The following is a 21247-nucleotide window of genomic DNA, read 5'->3' on the forward strand; positions in this document are numbered from 1 at the left end:
CAGACCATTGTCATCACCTCAAAAAGAAACCTTGAACCTGTCCACAGTCATTCCTCGTTCCCCAACCCCCAGCCCCTAGCAAGCATGCCTCTACTTTCTGTCTCAACAGATTTGCCTGTTTGGGGTATTTCATATCAACAGAATCATGCAACAGCCACATAGGAATTTTTATTGAAAATTTCCGATTAATGTGAGACTTTTACTTAAAAAGTAAAAACCACGAGAATATGAATGTTAGCCATAGGGGAGATAAATAAAGCAAGTACAGCAAAGGGGCTTCCAGGAAGCACCGAATCCATTTAACCACAGAATAAAAACGGAACCATATGGGCATTATGGTTACAGTATAAAATGTAAATAACGTAAATCCCAATACAAGAGGTCGGAGAAGTCCCAGAGAAAGTGGGAGACAGTGTAAGGACACTGGTGCTCTCATGTGTTAGAGGCAGAGACCAAAAGATATCATTTCAAAGTGAAAAATCGAGGGAAAGAGCAATAAGCAATATTCAAGGGCATAAAGGGTATTCCTAAAAAGAAATATAATCAACCAAAATTGGATAGTTCATTATCTCTCATTTTTAGATGGATGAAGACCATCTAAAGAAAGGATTAAATAGGATATAAAAAGCTAGAAAAGCAACCGTAAGAACAACAAAAAAACCAGAAGCAGCACACATTAAATAAAACAAAGCAAAGCCAACATACGCCACATAGTGAAAGAGAACAAAGAGAAGAAAACCAGGAAGCATCAAGTAATACAGCAAAACCAAGATCAAGTGTTATCTATTATACCCGCTATGAAAATGAGATAAATCTAGCCACTAAACGAAAGCCAGTCAGACAGGATCACAAAGCAAAATCCAGCCATCCCAGTTCATCACTTCTAAGATGCGCATTTTTTCACTACGACAGAGACAGGATTTTTAACGCCATCAGCCAGACGGAGGGCAGGATGTGGTTGGGATGGTCCCTCCCCACCCCCTCCACGTGCAAAATTGTCCCAGCCCTTCATGGTACCATCTCTTCAACTCGGCTCAATGCACTGCTGGAACTACACGTGTCACTGCCGTCATCTACGATTCGGTCCCCAAACGCAAGGGTATGACACGTGCAGTCAGGAACTAAAACGGAACAACAGGGCACACGTCGGATATTAGGGAAGTAAATACCCATCCTTGAAAGAATGATGACTACAATCGAGGGCTTTATGGGAACAAAGAGAAGGAAGATCCCCACAGCTAGAGCTGTGTCAGGGTCTGTTACTTAAACCCAGTCCAAAGGACCACCTGTCACTCACCAAGCGATGCCCACTGAAGGAGGAAGACGCAAATTCACCAGGAAGAGATGAAAGTTTAAAAACACCATGAATGACCGGTGCACAATTTGCTCATGACACAGGACTCTCTGAAGGCACTGAGGACACTGAGTTTAATTACTTGTAAACAAAGGAAAAGAAGAATACTGTTAAGTGAACCTCCACCTCGAGATCTTTGTGCCCTGTCAAAATTGCTCTTCGGAAAGTTTTACTGCTGGTTTGTTAACCTTTCCTTGACAAAAGATAAACTGAGATCTTGTGCGTTTTTCTTTCTATTCAAAATCACATCATAATCATTCAAGCATACTGCTTTAAATTTAATATTCAGACACAAGGCTTTTTAGAGGTTTGGTAGGAAGAACATGAGAACATGAGAACTGAAGATTACTCAGCTCTCCCTCCTTATTGGTACTTTCTACACATACTGGGGGTGGGGGGGGGCAGAGGAAATTCATTCTGCTGCATGGCTCAGCACGATTCACAAATTGCAGGCTAGCATTTCAAATGTCATTTTTATTGATCTCCATTTGATGTTCCATTTGCCTTTCCTGGAGTAGACAAATTACGTTTATGGCATTTCCCTAATAGCAGACCTTGAAAATCTGAGTTTAAATGAGCTCTGAAAAAAACGTAACCAAATGAAGTTATCAACTAAACAAAACCATATGGATGCACATAAATTATTGCTTATTTTAGCATTAAAATATATCTTCTCTAAGACTTCATAGGTCACAATAAAGGTACCAGCACACTACATAATAGAATAACATTTCAGGGCATGACAGGCAGCTAGAAACTATAAGGAAAGTCAAATCTCAGACACAAAATGTAAATCTGTCAACTGAACACATGAAATCAAAAGCATGGCTCAAAGAGTGAGGTGAAAAAAACAAATATCCAATCCTCTTCTGTAGCACCTAGCCATCTGTGCAGGACAGCCAGTTCCGTAATAAAAATCAAGTATAACAAGCTAATTTATATGGCTAGCTACATATTTCTTTTCTAGCAATTTGGAAAAGAAATTGCCAATGAAAAGCTATTGTTACTCCACAGTAACAGATAAAAGTTTGCTTTATAGAATAGGAATCACATTTAAATGCATTTTAATACTTTCAAATGGTGTAGTTATTTCCTAAGACCATTTGTAAATGAGTTGTAGAAAGTTCACTTAGAAAACAATTACAACGTCAAGTAACAGTACATCATCCTTTGGGTCATTTACACACAGGAACGAACTGCGAGTTTCCAGCTGAAGACACTCTAAGAGAACAGGTACTTAGTAACACAGAATAATTAACTTAGTAAGCCCTTGATTTTAAAAAGCCAAAATTTTACATGTTTAGAGGAATGACTGATTTCAAATGTTTTACTCCAAAGAAAGCATATAAGAAAGCATGCAGCATCAGTCACAGACAGAGCGAGGCAGTGAAATCAATGCCAGTGCATTTCAAAAAGCTTCAACTTCTACCCATCCTCCAAAACCTGTTCCAGTCCCATGTCCTTCAACGGTACTGATCAGCTAAGGCACAAGGTAGCTGTATCACTGCTGACCTCCGAGAACACCCAGCTTTTTTTCCTATAAATACTGTCTACATTTAACACATTCTTCTTAGCACGATGTTATCTTTGTGTATCTCAACTCCATTACTTGCATTTTAAGTTCTTTTTGAGACCTCAACAAAGAATGAATATATGGATGCATGGATGGATGGATGGAAGGAAGGAAGGAAGGAAGGAAGGAAGGGGAAGGAAGAGGAAGGAAAGAAGGAAAAAAGCAAACAAGCAAGCAAGCTTGGGCAACAAAATCCAAGGTTATGGGTTACAGATGATCTCAGATGTTGAAAATTATTTTATTAAGACATGTTCTCAGGGCGCCTGGGTTGCTCTGTCAGTTAAGCGTCTGACTTCGGCTCAGGTCACGATCTCATGGTTCATGGGTTTAAGCCCCGTGTCAGGCTCTCTGACAGCTTGGAGCCTGGAGCCTGCTTTGGATTCTGTGTCTCCTCTCTCTCTGCTCCGCCCCTACTCGGGCTCTGTCTCTCTCTCAAAAATAAATAAACATTAAAAAAAATAATAAAATTTAAAAAGACATGTTCTAAAGAATCAGCACTAGATTACAAACGACAGCATGACCTCTGAGAAATAACCTTTTGAAAATTCTTTAATTCTTCATATTTTAGCCAATGCTTTTATATTCCAATTAACATGAAATATGAATTTCAAAAATTATTATCAAAAAGCCATATTCTGGCAGCACAAAGACAGAACAGTGGTTTAGCTCCAGACTGAAATGTTCTTATACAAGGAAACAAGGTCACCAAGATGTTCTTATAGTTTAACTGAATCACCAATATCCTTATGTAATAATATAAAAAAGATGCTTATCAGGTAAAATTGAAATGGCAAAGTATAAGAGACTATGTATACATTATGATGACAACCTTGTAAAACAAACTTTAGCACAGGTCAAAAAGGCTGAGAGAAAATACTACAAAATGAACAAAATGAGGGGCTCAAGGGGAGAAATCACAGGTGATATTTTTCTACTTTGTACTTTCTGCATCTTTGGTATTCTATGTCATTACGATAGATCTCTATAGAACTCATGTTTTATCTACTTAGATCTCCTTAAATCAAATCAGCACATACCATATGTTAATCTGCGTCTGCTTTCATGTTTAAAAATGTTTTAGAATCAGGGGCATAAGTCTGCGTCACTGCTAAGCCATTCCAGTAGTAATGGCTTTAATGAAGTTCCTCATCTGCGCCAGGCCTCAATTTTCTCATCTAAGTAAATAAACTGCCTCAGCAAGATTAAATAATTCTCGTGTGAAACACTTAGCCTACTAGCCCGCTCACAGTAGTGCTCAATTTACATTAACTTCCTTTTAAATATTTTGTACTGTTGACTGGATTCTCATATAGTAAATGGTCATCACTGATTAAGTACTTTGGTTAGGGGTGATCAAGTTATCCTGTGAAAAGCCTCCTCCATCAAAGGACTTCAAAATCCAAGAAGCTCAAGAAAGATGTTTTTAATAGAGCCTAGTTCTCCTTTCCACTTAGCCTAGATAAGACCTCAGAATCCTTCTGAACACAGCAGCCCAGGGAGCCAGCGCACTTGCTGTGAGAGTAAAAACCTATTTGTCACCAGCAGCCCAGACCAGGGGCTTCGCAAGGAGCTTCTCCCAGCACACAGGAACAAGGCCTGTGACACAGAAGGAAGCGGCCTTTCACAGATCTCCAAAGAATTAAATCCAGGATTCAACTTCCAGTCACTCAATAAAACATTTCAACAATGTAGATTTTTAAAAATAAATGTCCACAGTTTTCGAAAAGTGTTTTGTTTCTTTTAGTGCTGCAAAATAGAAACATTATGGTAAATCTTCATAACAGTGGATAGGGTCATGGATTCCTGGCTATATCATCAAAAAGCAAAGAAAACAAAAGCAAACATTTGATAAACTGGACTTGATCAAATTTAAAAACTCTTGTGCATCAAAGAACATCATCAAGAAAGTGAAAAGGCTATTTACAGAATAGGAAAAAGTGTGTAAAAATCCTGTATCTGATAAGGGTCTGATGTCCCTTAACATATAAAGAATTCCTGCAATTCGACCACAAGAATTACAACCCTATTAAAGATGAACGAGGGACTTGAATAGACATTTCTCCAAAGAAGATATACAAATGGCCAACAAGCACATGAAAAGATAATCAACATCATTACTCATTAGGGACCTAAAATTCAACACCACAATGACACATCACCTCACAAGTACTAAGATAATTAAAACATACACACACACACACACACACACACACACACACAAAACAGTAAGTATCGACAAGGATGTGGAGAAACTGGAATCCTTGTACGTTGCTGGTAGGGATGTAAAATGGTGTAGCCACTGTGGGTAAGAGTTTGGTGGTTCACCAAAACACTAGACACAGAAATATCGTATGATCCAATAATCCCACTCCTAGGTATATATAGAAAAGACTTGAAAACAGAGACTCAAGCAGACATTCGTATGCCAATGTTCTCTGCAGCATTCGTCACAACAGCCAAAAGGTGGAAATGGTGTTCACTGATGAATGAATAGATCAACAAAATGTGGGGTGTGTGTGTGTGTGTGTGTGTGTGTGTGATGCAGTATTGCTCAGCCATAAAAAGGATGAGGTTCTGACACAAGCCACAACACGAATGAACCCTGAAAACATGCTAAGTGAAATAAACCAGGCACAAAAAAAGCCAAATCAGAAATACATAATTCCACTTACATAGGGTAACTAGAACAGTCAAATTCATAGAGACATAAATTACATGAGAGCTTACCAGGGTTTGGGAAGAACTGGAATGGGAAGCTACTGCTTAATGATCAGAGAGTTTCTGTTTGGGGTGACGAAAAGGTTTTGGAAATATATAATGGTGACAATCACATAACACTGTGACTACAATTGCCACTGAACTGTACATTTAAAATTATTAAAATGGCAAATGTTATGTTATATATATTCTACCATAATAAAAACTTTTTAAAAAATGAAAGTAAATTTAAGGACCCAGGAAAAAAAACAAAACAAAAATAATAAATAGAAATGCCACCACATCAGCACCTTTCTGCACACTGCGTTCGGGATAGAGGAGGCTGACATCTTCGGTTATGAGCTTCTCGGGCAGCAAGTCTAGCTTCTGACAACTGGAAAAGAATTAAAAAAACATTTAATAAACTACCAAACTTCCTACCATCCTAGAAAACCCGGTATCACATTCTGACATTAAGAGGCCAATTAGAGCAGCTCAATGTTGTAAACAAGCATCTGTTTCAGGGGAAAACAAAACAAAGCACATTAAACTGGTAAAGTTCTAGAGTAGTACGAAGCAATACCTAACATATTAAAGCCCTGCAGGATTATCTCACAGTGATTTTAACAGACGTGCGGGAGAGTCGTATACAAGAGTGTGTTCCAAGGAACCCAACAAAGCTGGAATTTTTCTAGACAAAATTTTCAGAAACTTCAACTGGAGCTGAGTCCAAGAAGATACCAAGCTGATAACTACATCCCTAGGTGCCTTCATCAGTCATATAGTAACTGTATAAAGGATGCTCACTCAAATGTTTAAAAAAAAAAAAGTTTTTCTAAAACACTGCCTGAAATGATCACAACCTAGACTCGTTAGGGAGAAATCTATACTAACACCTCTGAATCTTAAAGGGAACTGTCTTTGAGACAGTTATTTACAATATCAGTAATCAGAGTTAAGTTGAGAGTAGGTCTAAACTCCAGTCCCTTGACCCAAAAACCATGTCTTCATCTATCCAAAGAGATTTATCTCATTTAATGCTCAAACTGCGTTTTTATTGGTTCACACATTCTCAAACAAATTGTCACATACATCAAAAATAAAAACATATATGTCCACAAAGTTGATATACCTTTTCATCTTCCCATTGAAAAAAATTACAGTCTTTTCTATCTCTACAGGCTGAGCAGGCATAAAACCTCCGTGATTCTTCTTTCCCTTGGTTCACCTTTACAAACAGAAGAGTGGGTCCTAGTTCCAGAAAGGGACAAAACATATCAACAATCGTCATCTACATCAAGTTCTTAGTTTTCACTGCCCTTAAATAAAGCTTGATTTGGTTTTACGCACAATTTGTCATAATTCAACCTACACTCTGTTTAATTACTTTTTTTTCCCGTCACAATGTTTAGACACTGATGACTGAAGAAATGGCTTTTACAAACTAGTCTCTCCAGAAAGAAAATGCCGTAGTCAGTTGCTGTCTACATGATGAATGACCTGGCTCCTGAGACTAAAACATGGCCAGGGTCCAGAGAACTGAGCATTTTGCCACCTCCACCCAGTTATCCTTTCAGTGAAAATTTGGGCTTTTGGAGTTGGGCACATCCTCTCTCCATAAGTTAGAGAAAAACTAGGTCTGGTTTCTAAGCAATAATTCACGCTATTCTTCTCCCTTTCTTTTTAAATTTTTATCTTTTATTTTAGAGAGGGAGAGCGCGCGAGGCGGGGGAAAGGACGGAGGGAGAGAGAGACACGGACACAGACACTCCTCAACAGGTTCCATGCTCAGCGCACGGAGGGAGGGGCGGGGAGGCTCGATCCCACCACGCTGGAATCGAGACCTGAGCGGAAATCAAGAGTCTGTGGCTCAGTCGACTAGCTACGCCGCTCTTTCTCCCTAACTTTTTTAAATAAAGATATCAAAACAACCAATGAAATCCACAAGTACTTGGCAATGGATTTACTCAATAACATGCATCCCCTTTGCTTAGACTGTCTCTTCCCTTGGCGGGGAGGGGGGGAGGGGAATGTAACAGCCACGGAGCCAAAACCGCAACAGTGAGGACTTCCTATGACAGTGTCTTAAATAAGCTGAAAACACTACGTCCCGAAGAAAGGGCGTTTTCTAGGGATCACACATGGTGGTAGAGAGCATGAAAATCTGGGAGCCGTAAGAAGCCCATGGCATCCTCAGGCTAACCCCCGCCCCTTGCGCCCGAAAGCTCGGCAGAGCCCAAACGCGCACCCACCGTGAGGGCACAGCGGGGCAGGCGTGGCGGGATCAGAAGGAAAGACCACCTCCACTCCCGAGCTCCCCTGAAGACCCGAGTTCCCCTCTTCCTCCACCGCTCCCAGCCAGTCCCTGGGGGCCGCCATCTTCCCGCCACCGTCCCGAAAGCCTCCGTGCAAACAAAGGAGTCTGAGAAAGAGTGCCGCCACGCGGCACGGGGAACTCACAGCGCCCCCGCGCGTCTAGGAGGAGCTGAGACCGCCGGGGCTGAGGCTACGCCCCGAAAGGCAGTCTCTTCTGCCCCTGGCTGCCCCCAAAGGGGTCCCTGGCGGGCAGACCAGGGTAAGGGTTTGGGGAAATGGGGGGGGGGGGGATATTTGCACGCAATTTATTGGACCTGTGCAATAAGCTCACCTATTATCTGCTCTACCCTTAGCACCCCAAGCACCATCCTCTCATAAGAATACAGCCAAAAGATGAGAGGACTCTTTGGAGCAAAGATTTGGTGGGGTTTTAAGACCAAAAGGCAGCATCACCACCACCAGTAGCTGACAATAGAAAGAGCTGCAGCAACCGCGTTTGAGGGAAACATCCTCTTCTTTCTTCCCCAAAGTGAAAGTCACGCTGTCATCTTCTACCTCTTGGGCAACTGTTAACAGTTGAACGTTATCGTTGCATATGCATCGACATCTATACATCAGAGAGAGAGAAATAAACCTGTCCCTCTTTGCATACGACATGATTGTCTACATAGAAAATGCCAAGGAATCTGCAAAAATAATTCCAGCCGAAATTGAGGTCAGCAAGGTTGCAAGATGTGAGATAAGGAAACATACAAAACCCATCCTACTTCCATATTCTAGGAATGATCACGTGAACGCCCAAATTAGAAATGAAATACCACTTACAACTGCTGAGATAAATGAAATACTTAGGTGTAAATCTAACAAACATGTCCAGAACTTGTATGTGGAACACTACAAAATGCTAATGACAAAATCAGAGGTCTAAATAAATGTAGAGACTGTGTCACTATGTTAAGAGTCAACATAGCAGGGATGTCAGTTCTCCCCAGGTTTAGTGCATGTACACGTTTAACACCATTTCTATCAAAATCCCAGCCAGACTTTTGCAGGTAAAGACATTATTCTGAAGTTTATAGGAAAAGCAAGGGAACTAGAGTAGCTAAAGGAACTTTGAAAAATAATAAAGAAGGAAGAATCAGTCTATCCAATTTCAAGACATTATAGCATACACACGCACATACGCACGGTTATGGGTGGGAAAGTAAAATTCTCCTTATAGTTCTAAAGAATTGATTTACACACACATATCTAACATCACACATTGAGTCCTATGGCAGATTAATTTAGAAATATTGCTCTTTTTCATGCACACTTCATACAGTGGTTTCACTCGATTCTCTCACCTGCACCTTCAGCATCTGGACTTTGACATAACGATGTCCCTGTTCAAGCTGTCCAGCACTGGTTGCCAGTGCACGTTATCTGCACTTATATGTCATTTGGATAGAAAATTCTAGACCCAGGGGTGCCTGTGGCTCAGTCAGTTAGGGTCTGACTCTTGGTTTCAGCTCAGGTCATGATCTCATGGTTTCGTGAATTCAAGCCCCATATCAGGATTCTCTTTCTTTCCCTCTCTCTGTCTCTCTCTGCCCCTCCACAACTTGCGCTGTCTCTGTCTCTCTCAACATAAATAAATAAACTTTAAAAAATTTTTAAAAAACCCTCTAGATCCAAACATGACGATACTTTGAGAAATTTCATCTCAAGACCTAACTACCCATTTTCATTAACACTAACACTTTTATTGGAAAAACTTTTCTTCCAGGTACAGATTTGTGATCTTTAAAAACACTTCTTTACAAAATTTGCAGTTGGATTCATGAACTCCTATCACCAAAAATAGTCACTGAATCCGTATTTTTCTAATTCTCCCTTTAACTCCCGATTCTGTGGGGTGACCTCTCTAAGCAGCCGAAGACAGTATGGATTTCCAGCCTTAACGGGTAAGCTTCCCCCAACAGTACAAGTATGACAAAGGTCGACCCAAATAAGGTACAGTACCCTTTAGTGTGAGAGAATCGGAAGGTTTCAAAATTAAGGCAGTTCCCCCTTTTCCGGGGGAAAATTTTGGGAAGGAAAAAAAAAAAAAAAAACCCTCACCTTATATTCAGACATAGCTGGTAAAAGTCGTGCGTGTTGAATATTTGCTGAGAGGGGCGAGACTCTGACTTCACAATAAGCTGGGGATGTTTCTTCTTATCGTCTAATCTGTACAGGAAAATCCTTGGGTGGAAGAAAGCCGAGGGACAGAGAAGGATGCTCAAAAGGAAACCAGTGGCAGAGCTGGAGGTGGGTCTCCTGAGCCCTGAGCGCAGAGCCGGACCCTGGGCTCGCAGAGCATAGTCTCTGACACCAGGCCACTAAGACGGGTCCAGTTCAGCGACTCCCCCACACCAGAGGACACGGGCAAACCGCCCAGCTTCCTACGGGACCCGGAAGTCTTACTCCTCACTTTGCCAGTAGAATGGAAGCTCTCCAATCTCCAAATCTACCGCAGAGAAAAGGGTTGAAGGCAGAGGAGCGTTTTGTGGTGATGCCTGACCGACTTCCCTGTCTTCTGTGCCAGAACCCCAGTTTCCCTCGGCAACCCTCCCCAACTTTAGCTCACGTGATTGGAGAGGTAGGAAGAACCACGGGGACTGGCTTGGGTTTGGGCAAATGCCCGGGCGCTTCTGCTAGAATGGTTGGGAAAGAAACTACAGTAGTTCAATGTTGCCGTCTTAGTGGCATCCGTGATGTTGATTTCTCGCGTGCCGCACAGGTTCAGCTTTCCCATCTCGCCTGGGGTAGGTGACTGGCTTGTCTAGGGTCGCGTTGGCCGAGCTAATACGGCTCTGTTCCATGTGGCTCTCGTGCTCCTCCTGGATCCAGCGGGCCAGTCTGGACCTGTCTTTCTCATGGAAACAGCCGGAGCTCAAGAGTTAGGACAAAGGGACAAGCTTCGGGAAGCCTGGGCTTGGGGCTGCCACTGTTACTTCCACCGTAGGCTTTTGGTTCAGGCAAGTCGCACGGCCAAGCATTGCGAAGTTACATGGCAAAGGGCAGTGGGTCAGAAGGGGGTGAAGAAGGGGAGCCAGTGACACAATCTGTCACTGAAGCGCTCTTCACTGGAGCAACCAGGTAGCTGTTGGTATTTGTGGTAGTTATGGGTTTTGCAGTTTCCCACCCCTTAAGGAGCACCTGCCTTGGCCCAAAAGTCAATAAGAGGAGAGCAGCAGAATTAGGAAATGGGAACGTATGAGGATACCACATGAGCACCTAGATCCAGCCATGCCTGAAGCTTTCACTTATGTGGGTCATATAAGTTTCTCCTTAAGCCAGTTTGAGATGAGGTGCGTTCTATCAGTCACACCCAAGAATGTCAACTGGGGCTCCTGGGTGGTTCAGTCCGTTAGGCATTCCGCTCTTGATTTCGGCTCAGGTCACGATCTCTCAATTTGTGAGTTTGAGCCTTGCATCAGGCTCTGTGCTGACAACATGGAGCCTGCTTGGGAATCTGTCTCTCTCTCTCTCTCTCTCTCTCTCTCTCTCTCTCTCTCTCTCGCTCTCTCTCTCTCTCTGCCCCTCCCCCACACTCTCTCGCTCTCTCTCAAAATAAATAAACTTCAACAAGAATGCCAACTGAGGCTCTATGGCTGCAGCCATAATACGGCACGGATGTACCTCCTACTAATATGCCTTGAAGCTCCTTTCTGGTCAAGACCAGCTAACCCCTCTCTCCATTCTCCCTGCCCCCCCCCCCCCCCCCCCCCCCCCCGTCAACATGCCGCCCGCGTTTGCCCCTCCAGTGTGAGAGTTGGGAACAAGGTGCAGAAGAGAACGTGCATTTATGCGCGTGAAGGTGACTGTTCCTTCACATAGAAATGAAACCCAGAGATCAATAAATCCACTAAAAGCAAAGTTCCCTGGGTTCCGTAGTGTCCCCCAAAGATTGATATCCCCCCGCAACCTCAGAATGTCGATCTCGAAATAGGGTCTTTGCAGGTAGAATCGGTTAAGGATAGAGGAGATATCATGCTGGATTCGGGTGAACCCTACATCCGACGGGAGTGTCCTTTTGGGGAGAGGAGAGGACACAGACACACACACACAGAAAGCCACATGGAGACGCCACGAGCCAGGCAACGCCTGGGGTCCCTAGGATCTAGGAAGAGACGAGGAAAGATGCTGCCCTCGAGCCTTGGACGGGAGCCTCACGCTGCTGACCCCGCCAGAGCTGAAAGAGGATACATTTCTGTTGTTTGAAGCCTCCTGGTCTGTCGCACTTTGTCACAGCAGCCCTCGCAAACATACGCCTCGTGTGGGTTTGACATCCTCCTCCCGGAGAGCCCAGCTCTTTATTTTATCTTCCAAGTGACCTTGGAGAAGTCACTGTCTGAACTTCGGTGTCCTCACCTGTAAAAATAACCACGTCTACCCTCAAGGACTGGGAGGGTCAGCGTACGTGAGCAAAAACTCACAGAGCACTTTGTCACCAGCCCAGTGACGTGTACACGTTAGTCGTCACGTTATTCCTTTACGGCTGCCTTCAAGTAGGTCAGGGAGCCACTCTAAGGAAGAGAATCCATTTATTCTGGATTATTCAACATGGCCGGCCCCAGGTGAGATTATAAAAAGACAGATTTGGGCTAAGAAAGAACATGGGGTTCCTACACATGGAGCCTGGGGTGCAGATCCTTTTGCAAGTGGTGTTTGGAAGGAGAAACTTGTAAAGAGGTCAGAGGAGCAGGAAAGGGCAGGGGTAGAGCCGAGGCAGACATGCTTCAGCCAGAGTGGGTCCTCAGCCTGATGCACAGGGAGCTCTGGCATGTGACCCGTCCCGAGGCATTGCCTGGTCTCGGGGTGCCCTTCCGTACCCTACCATCGGTCAGTCCTAATCCCAGACTAAATTGAAATCCTCCATGGGACTTCACAGAAGGCCCTTCAAGGGACTGACTCCGCTGGACAATGTATCTCCTTATTCTTCATCTTTCGTCCTCCCTTCTGGTGGAAAGCAGATGTAACGGCTGAAGCTCCAGCAGCCATCTTGGGCCTTGAGGTAACTGTGAGACAGAAGGCAAAAAGATAGGAGGAACTGGTCGAAATATACTTCTTTTTAAAAAACTTTATTTATTTAAGTTCAACTAAGTTAACATACAGTGTAGTATTGCTTTCAGGAGTAGAACCCAGTGATTCATCTCTGATATTTGACACCCAGTGCTCATCCCAAGTACCCTCCTTAATGCCCCTCACCCATTGAGCACCCCCCCCTCCAGCAACCCCCAGTTTGTTCTCTGTATTTAAGAGTCTCTTATGGTTTGCCTCCTTCTCTGTTTTCATCTCATTTTTCCTTCGCCTCCCCGATGTTCATGTTTTGTTTCTTAAATTCCACATATGAGTGAAGTCATATGATATTTGTCTTTCTCTGACTAATTTTGCTTAGCATTATACCCTCCAGTTCCATCCACATAGTTGCAAATGGCAAGATTTCATTCTTTTCGATTGCCGAGTAATACTCCATTGAATATATATACCACATCTTCTTTATCCATTCGTCCATCGATGGACATTTGGGCTCTTTCCATGCTTTGGCTATTGTCAATAGTGCTGCTATAAACATCGGGGGGGGGGGGGCACGTGCCCCTTTGAATCAGCATTTTTGTACCCTTTGGATAAATACTTACCAGTGCAGTCACTGAATCGCTGGTAGCTCTATTTTCTATTTTTTTTTTTTTGAGGAACCTCCACACCAATTTCCAGAGTGGCTGTGCCGGTTTGCTTTCCCACCAACCTAACTACACGTCTTTGATGTGAGAATAAACCCTTGTTTATTTAAGCTACTTGGGTTTCATGTTTTCTCGTTTGTGTAACCCAACTTGACCTTCACATAGGCTTTTTGAATATGGCACTTCAGGTTTCAGAAATGTGATTTGTGGGATGCCCGGGGGGCTCAGTGGGTTAAACGTCCGACTTCGGCTCAGGTCATGATCTCCGGTTCGTGCGTTCGATCGAGCCCTGTGTGGGGCTCTGTGCTGACAGCTCAGATTCTGTGTCTCCCTCTCTCTCTGCCCCTCCCCCACTTGTGCTCTGTCTCTCTCTCTCTCAAAAATAAATAAATACTAAAAAAAAATTTTTTTTAAATGTGATTTGTAACTAAAATTATATACACTGTATACTCTCTGGATTACGATGCTTCTCACTTAAAAAAGGGAAAGATTGATCTTGGATGATAACTTTCAAAACATCCCACAAATGGGCCTGGTGCCTTCAATATGTAAATATTTCATCCATCTGCCAGTTCGCAGGAATTATTGTTGTATTCCTTTTGCACAGGAGGCAGTAGGGTCAGGGGTCAGATCATGCAGGTGGGAGTGAGGAATATTAGTCCTGGAGTCACTTTGTCTGGGTTCTAATCTGGCTCCACTGCCTTTTAATTCGGGCAACCTTAACCTTGCTGTGCCTCAGTTTCTCGTTCTGTAACAGAGGGATGGCTAATAAGACGCTCGGGAGGATTAAAGGAAAGAATCCTTGTAGGGCACTCACTGGAGTGCCTGGGATGTAATGAACAATTAGTAAAGCTGTTATTCTAACGTCTCCGGATGAGAGCTGAGGCGGGGTTTGAACTAAGGTCTGTGGGAGCCCAGTGCTCAAGCTCCTTCCACAGTCTCGGTTTCGGGGGGGTGGGGCTGCCGCCTGCTCTTCTCCTCTGTTCCCTCTTACCCCTGTTCCCTCTTACCTGTTTGCTCATGGGCGCCTGTTCCTCCGTCAGCAATGCTTAGCCATCACCTCCTCCAAGGAGCCCCCAAGATTAGGTCAGATGCTCTTCTTACGTGTTCCTGTAGCAGCTCGAATGCACGTCAGGGGTTTGTTGTTGTTTTTGTTGTTGTTTTAATTTTTTTTCAGTGTTTATTTATTTTTGCAAGACAGACAGAACATAAGCGGGGGAGGAGCAGAGAGAGAGGGAGACACAGACTCTGAAGCAGGCTCCAGGCTCCGAGCTGTCAGCACAGAGCCCGAATTAGGGCTCAAACCCATGGACTGTGAGATCATGACCTGAGCTGAAGTCAGACACTTAATCGACTGAGCCACCCAGGTGCCCCATGTAATTCTTATACCCATAGTGTTGTTGCGTAACAGACATTTAATACGTATTTACTGATTAAATGACAACCAAAATCAGACTCAGAAAATCTGAGACTATTTGGACTGGAAGGACCACTGAGTCACCTCATCTGGTGATTCCAGTAAGGGCCAAACCACCTTCCAGGGAGCATTTTGGAAATGGGCAGAGGTGTCTTCAGTTGTCACAGGGTTTTGAGGGGCCCTATTGGAATGTGGAGGGTAGGAGTTAGATGCCGAATAGCCTGTAACAGAACAGTCCTGTGCAATGAAGAATTAATTGCAAAAGGAATTAATTGTACTAAAGGTCGCACAGCTTTTTTCGAGTCCAGAAAGACATTTATGTGGGAGAATAATCTATACTTATTTGAACCCAGACTTTTTGATTTACACAAACACAAAGTGTTTGCATAGAATTTTAAAATATCTGAATATGCCAGGAATGCACTGCTGTGTATATCAAGGGGAAACTATGCTTTGTCCAGAAGGAAAAGCAGGATTGGAGCACCATTGTGGGAAACCCACATGACCTATAGCAACGTGGCCCATGTTATCTGAGTCCCCCAAACAACCCATCTGTATCTGCCTTTATAGCCGTCACAGTCGTCCTGGTTGTATCTGTCAGCAATTTCTGGTGAGCAAGCCAGTCCAGAAAAACGTGGCTTAAAACAGCATTCTCCCCCACGCATCTTGGGTGAGCGGGGGCGGGGGCGGGGGGGAGGGGTGGTTGTTGACTGATCTAGGCTGGGCTCAGCTGGGCGGTTCTGCTCCAAACTTGGTCAGGTGGGCTGGGCTCCTTGCTTGGGTTGGGCTCAGGTCATCTGCATGCGTCTCACCAGGGAGCCAGGCTGCAGGGACGGCAGGTGGCTGGAAGAATCTCACCTCACGATAATGGCAGGGGTGCAAGGGGCCAAGCCCCCCCTGCACAGCACACTTCAAGCCTTATTTCAGTCTAGCCTGCTGTTATTCCACCGGCCAAAGCGGGCTACATTGGCGAGCCCAACATCGAGGAGTGAAAAGTAAGAGTAATCGCCTCTCCCACGGAGGCGCAGGGATAGAGTGAATATTTTTGAGCCACCTTGGTAGTGATTCTACATGAATCTCCTAGTTTAGCTCCGATTTCAAAATGTCCTGTATACATAAAAAATTCAGGGGCCCTGGGTGGCTCAGTCGGTTAAGCACCTGATTTCAACTCAGGTCATGATCTCACGGTCTGTGAGTTCGAGCCCCGCGTCGGGCTCTGTGCTGACAGCTCAGAGCCTGGAGCCTGTTTCGTATTCTGTGTCTGCCTCTCTCTCTGCTCCTCCCCCATTCATGCTTTGTCTGTCTCTCTCTGTCTCTCAAAAGTAAATTAAAAAGTTAAAAAAAAAAATTTAAACCTGTTTGGGATTCTCTCTCCCTCTCTCTCTCTCTCTCTGCCCTTCCCCCACTCACACGCACGTGGACACTCTCTCCCTTTCTCAAAATAAATGAACTTAAAAAAAAATTAGGCATTTAGGTAGATTATATTACCTATGAATTTCATTTTAAGAGAGTCAAGGGGGTCCACAAAGCATTTTTTACAGAAAGAGGACAAAGGGTAAAGTTTAGGACCACAGAGGTCTTGCAATATAGCGCACCCTGGGGAGGGACAGGTAGTACAACTGAGCCACAAAGACCTTCCTTTGAATCCTGCTCCACGATTTACAAATTAATTATGTAAGTTCAGGCCAGCTGTTTAATATCTCTGAGCCTTTCTCGGGTGTGCTATGGGGATAATAATACACGTGTCTTCTGGCTTGTGGGAAGAATGGCATGAGATCACATGTGTGATATTCAGGATCCTGGCGGGAAACAGATGACTCGCTCACGTGGGGAATTTGAGGGGCGTTTCGTAAGGGGACAGCTCACCAGCTTGTGGGCAGGGTTAAGTTCAGCTACCCGGGGAATGTGCCTTCTCTTAGAGCCATTAACAGCAGGGGAGACGTGGAATTGACTTTGGAGTGATGGCGATCTGGAGCTGACGGTGAACAAGGAATTCCTGAGATGTCTTTGGCGCAAAAAGATGATCTTAGTAAAGCACGGGGACAGGATCTTGGGCAGAAAGAGTTGCAATGGAGTTGTAAGGAGTGACTGGTTATATTCTATGGAGATGGGGCAGGTAAAGGCAAAAGGAAGGCCTCCAAAAGGACTTTCATACCCAAAGGAGGACTCCTAAGATACTGGGGGCCTAGCTATTGTCAGCTAAGGTTGTTTTTCCTCTAGTAAGGCATTAGCATTAGGACAGTAGGGGTCCTGGAGGAATATTCTACGCTGTATTGGCCTCAAGTATCTGTCAATGGGCTGCAGGTTATAAGGAAATTTAATTTTACCTGCCATTTCCTGCTTGCCTTTGTTCCCCACCTCACTATGGAAGGGAGGGTGGTGTTAGGGCTCCAGGAAACTGAGTCTATGGGTTTCTGGAGGTTGGGCTACTGATAAGATTGCCTTTTTTTTTGTAATTTACTAAGACATTTCTAAACTGATGGAGACTCTGTCTGCATGACTATGATCTCCATCAGTTAGTCATTGGTTTTCTCCTTCTCTTAGCTTTAGGGCAGCCAGGAACACCTGAGGAATGTCACACAGATTCCACCTGTGGTGCTTTGAAGGGAGGGGTGGGGGAGTTGCTAGTTTGTGCTTTGCATCCAGCTGGCCTTTGGCTGCCTCCTCAGAAGGAGCAGCCCTACCAGACTCGTGGCCTTCAGCAGAGGGCCTCAGTCAACCACGACAAGCCCACAGGGAAGAAGCTGAAGGGATGAAAACCCCTACCTCACGCTCCTCCTTTGGACCTCAGATCTTTCATCTGTCAGTGTCTCCTATTGGCAAAAAACAACCAGAGATGAGATGTGGACTGCGTGTTGATGGCATCCATGTAGGTCAGTCTCCCGGAGCATAGAGCAGGGTGGGGCGGGGAGGAGTGGAAAGTAGGTCTGGACGGGCAACGAGAAGATGGCCAACACAGCATGAATAACACTCAACACCGCACATGGCAAAAGTAAGAACGCTGTAAGTGGTAGTACTGATGGGGGGAGTGCTGAGGGCATAAGGTGGGCTGAGGACAAAGTACAAGCTACACTACCCCCCCCCCCCCCACCAGGTGGGATATGTGTGGTAGTCCTTAGACACTCCCACCTACTCAAAACCAGGAAAGGACAGAAAGCAAATGGTTAACTGATAGAGATCACAGTCATACAGGACATGGGTCTCCCGTTTGAAATTACAAGAAAAAGGCGATCTTATCAATAGCCTAACCTCCAGAAACTCATAGACTGAGTTTCCTGGAGCCTCAGCATCACCCTCCCCTCCACAGTGATGTGGGGGAACAAAGACAAGAAGGAAATGGCAGATTAAATTAAATTTCCTTATAACCTGCAGCCCATTGACAGATACTTGAGGCTGGCAGAGTAAAACATTTCTCCAGGAACTCCCTACTGTCTTAATGTTAATGCTTTGCTACAGGGAAAAACAACCTTAGTGCCACAGTATCTTGGCCTCCAATCATCTGTGAGGCTTTAGCATATGAAAATCGCTTTGGCAACTCCCCTTTTGACTTTCCCTCCCCCAGCCCCATAGTGTATAACGAGCCACTCTTCACAGCCTCAGGGCAGCTCTTTCTGCCCTCGGGTCTTGTCCCCACGCTTTAATAAAATCTCTTTTGTGCACGAAAGACATCTTCAAGAATTGTTTCTTGGCCATCAGCTCCAAACCCCACCATCACCCCAAAACCTCATCAGTGCTGTTAAATAAGTTAACACACACATATGCACACGGGAAACTCAAATAACTTCCCCAAATGATGAATAGAACCTCCCCTAGAATCTAGTTGACCTTGAAGGGAAGGAAAAAAGTCTTTTCCCCTAACCATCTTGGGTTTTCTGGCTGAGGCCCCATAAATTAGACTAACAAAAGAGAAATTAACAGGAGAAAAAAACCAGCAGAAGTTCATTAACACCCGCATCCAGTTCATGAGACACACACACACCCACACACACCCACACACACACACCCTGGAGCTTAGAGATCAGTATCTCAAAGGAGTGATTAAAACCTGGGCTTGTACAGCATCTTGACAAAAATGTTTTTAGAGACATGACAAGACAAAGGAAAGGACTTTGAGTTTCCAGGGGCACCAAACCGTGGGAAGGCAAGGATATGGGGAAACTGGTGGTAAAGAAGGACCTAGAATTTTCTGCAGTGATTAACCTCTGTCCTTGTAGGGTGTGTGTGGTGGTGGTGGGGGGGCATCTTTACATATTATGTCCTGCTTTTAGGCAAATATAGGGGGAAGGCAAAGGGCTTTTCTTATATCTGCTTTTTCTCAATTACCTTCAGCTCAAGATCATCCTTATGCCCAAGTGCTGTATTTGGGAGTGGCATATTCTGCTACCTTTCAACCTCTTCAGTCAGAGTCGAAGGCTTTTTCGATTGCATTCTTCCACAAAATATGCCAACTTTCTGCATCAACACTGACAAATTGCCCTGAGCCAAAGACTCTCGAAACTTAAAGACCGTAATATTTGCCCTCAAAAGATATTAAGGGGGATGCTGTCCAGGCAAATAAACCGCATTTAAGCTAGAGATTCAGGGAATCAGGCATTTCCAACTCCTCACACACAGCATTGGATAGCAAGTGAGGCTGGGTGTTCGCTTGCTTAGAAACTAGGCTGGGGCAGTGGTGACCTTGGTTTAAACCAGCACCTTGGTTTAAATGCAGTTCCCGATTACCTTTAAGTAGCTCACGTTAAAACAAACACTTGAAGGGTAGAATAGCTTCCTGGATTGGTCCCCAAGCCACACTGAGATAAAAGGCAGTCTTATTTGTCCTGACAGGCATTCAGGCAGAAACGTCTCTGAAGCTGGTTAAAGCAGTTCCTCTGCAGCCCTGGGATCAGCCCTAAATGTTTATACAACTCTCTGACTCTTGGGAAAGGCAAGGCCACCTGATTGTTCTGCTATTTCTGTGAGCCTCAATAGTTTCAGAAGACTGAACTGTCAGGTGGGAATTTTGTAAGCAGAACAGCCAGGGTTCTTGGAGTCAAAAGAAAAATTAACACATCTCTTTGTATACAGAGTAGATTAGCAGCTTCTTTTTGACTTCACATGCTTTCAATTTCAAGGACTAAAAAAAAAAGAAAAGAAAAAAACCCCCCAAAACCCACAGGCACAGGCACCAGCCATCTCTGCTCTGCCAGGTTCACATTTCCCTGGCTGGAGCTGGGTGTCAGGATTCTGAACAAACACCTTTTGAAATGTCACTTAGTTTCCCAGAGGATCAGATTTGGATAAATCTCTTTCTTTTACCCAGTGACCTCAGGTGCCTTTTCCTCTCAATCCCCTGTCAACCCCATATGCCACACAACAGAGAACTTTAAGATAGTCTTTTGATTCCAAATCTGTCACCATGCTCCAGGCAAGATGTTGTCAAATCCAGAAATTTGCATGTGCACATACTCTCTTTATGTAATAATCCAAACCCATAAACGTGCATGTAGCCTTATCTCCTCATCTAAAACCAAAAGTCCAAAGATGTCATTAATACACACAGGAGCTCCTGGATGGCTCAGGTCGTTGAACATTCGACTCTTGATTTCAACTCAGGTCATAATCTGAGGCTCATGGGATCCAGCCCTATGTCAGACTCCACACGTAGTGTGGAGCCTGCTTGAGATTCCTCTCTCTCTCTCTCTCTCTCTCTCTCTCACTCTCTCACTCTTGCTCTTGCTCTCCCTCTGGCCCTTTCCCCTGCTCATGTTCTCTCTCTAAAATAAAAAAAAACCATAGATTTAATTAAAAAAATACAGACAGTTGCTCAGATAGAAACCCAATCTATAACCACCAGAATTTGTACCACACTTTTCACATAATATATCTTATTTGTTCTTGTTAGAAACCTCTGAAGTTATCATTAGCTTGTATATTTTACATATGGAGAGAAAGCTGGTTTGCAAGATCTGTCCAACGACACAGAGCTGATAAGGGGCAGAGCCAGGACTAAAGTATCAGTCTATTCCAATTCAAAATTCTTAGTCAAAAGAGAATTGTGGCACGCTTTCCATTTATTAAAGATAAGCAACATTAGAACATAAGTTTACAGTATTTTGAAATGACAAAAGTCAAATCTATTGCATTACTTGGTGTTTGAATAAAAATCTTTAAGCTTCAGGATTTATTTTCTCAAAGAACTC

General features: G+C 44.0%; 1 protein-coding gene across 2 annotated transcripts in view; it reads right to left on the bottom strand.

The window, feature by feature from the left end:
* ZCCHC4 (zinc finger CCHC-type containing 4) overlaps nt 1-8023 on the bottom strand; it is a 51491-nt gene extending 43468 nt beyond the window's left edge. For both annotated transcript variants that reach the window (XM_019453577.2, XM_053901641.1), the window contains exons 1-3: nt 7877-8023; nt 6757-6875; nt 5936-6018 (exon numbers count right to left, since the gene is read on the bottom strand). In XM_019453577.2, the coding sequence (XP_019309122.2) occupies nt 5936-6018; nt 6757-6875; nt 7877-8003 (329 nt within the window). In that variant the 5' untranslated portion in view covers nt 8004-8023. The remainder of the gene's footprint in view (nt 1-5935; nt 6019-6756; nt 6876-7876) is intronic.
* Nucleotides 8024-21247: the final 13224 nt, after the last annotated feature.

Source organism: Panthera pardus, unplaced genomic scaffold (assembly GCF_024362965.1).
Source record: "Panthera pardus isolate Hobbes unplaced genomic scaffold, ASM2436296v1 HiC_scaffold_13, whole genome shotgun sequence".
NCBI lineage: Eukaryota > Metazoa > Chordata > Mammalia > Carnivora > Felidae > Panthera > Panthera pardus.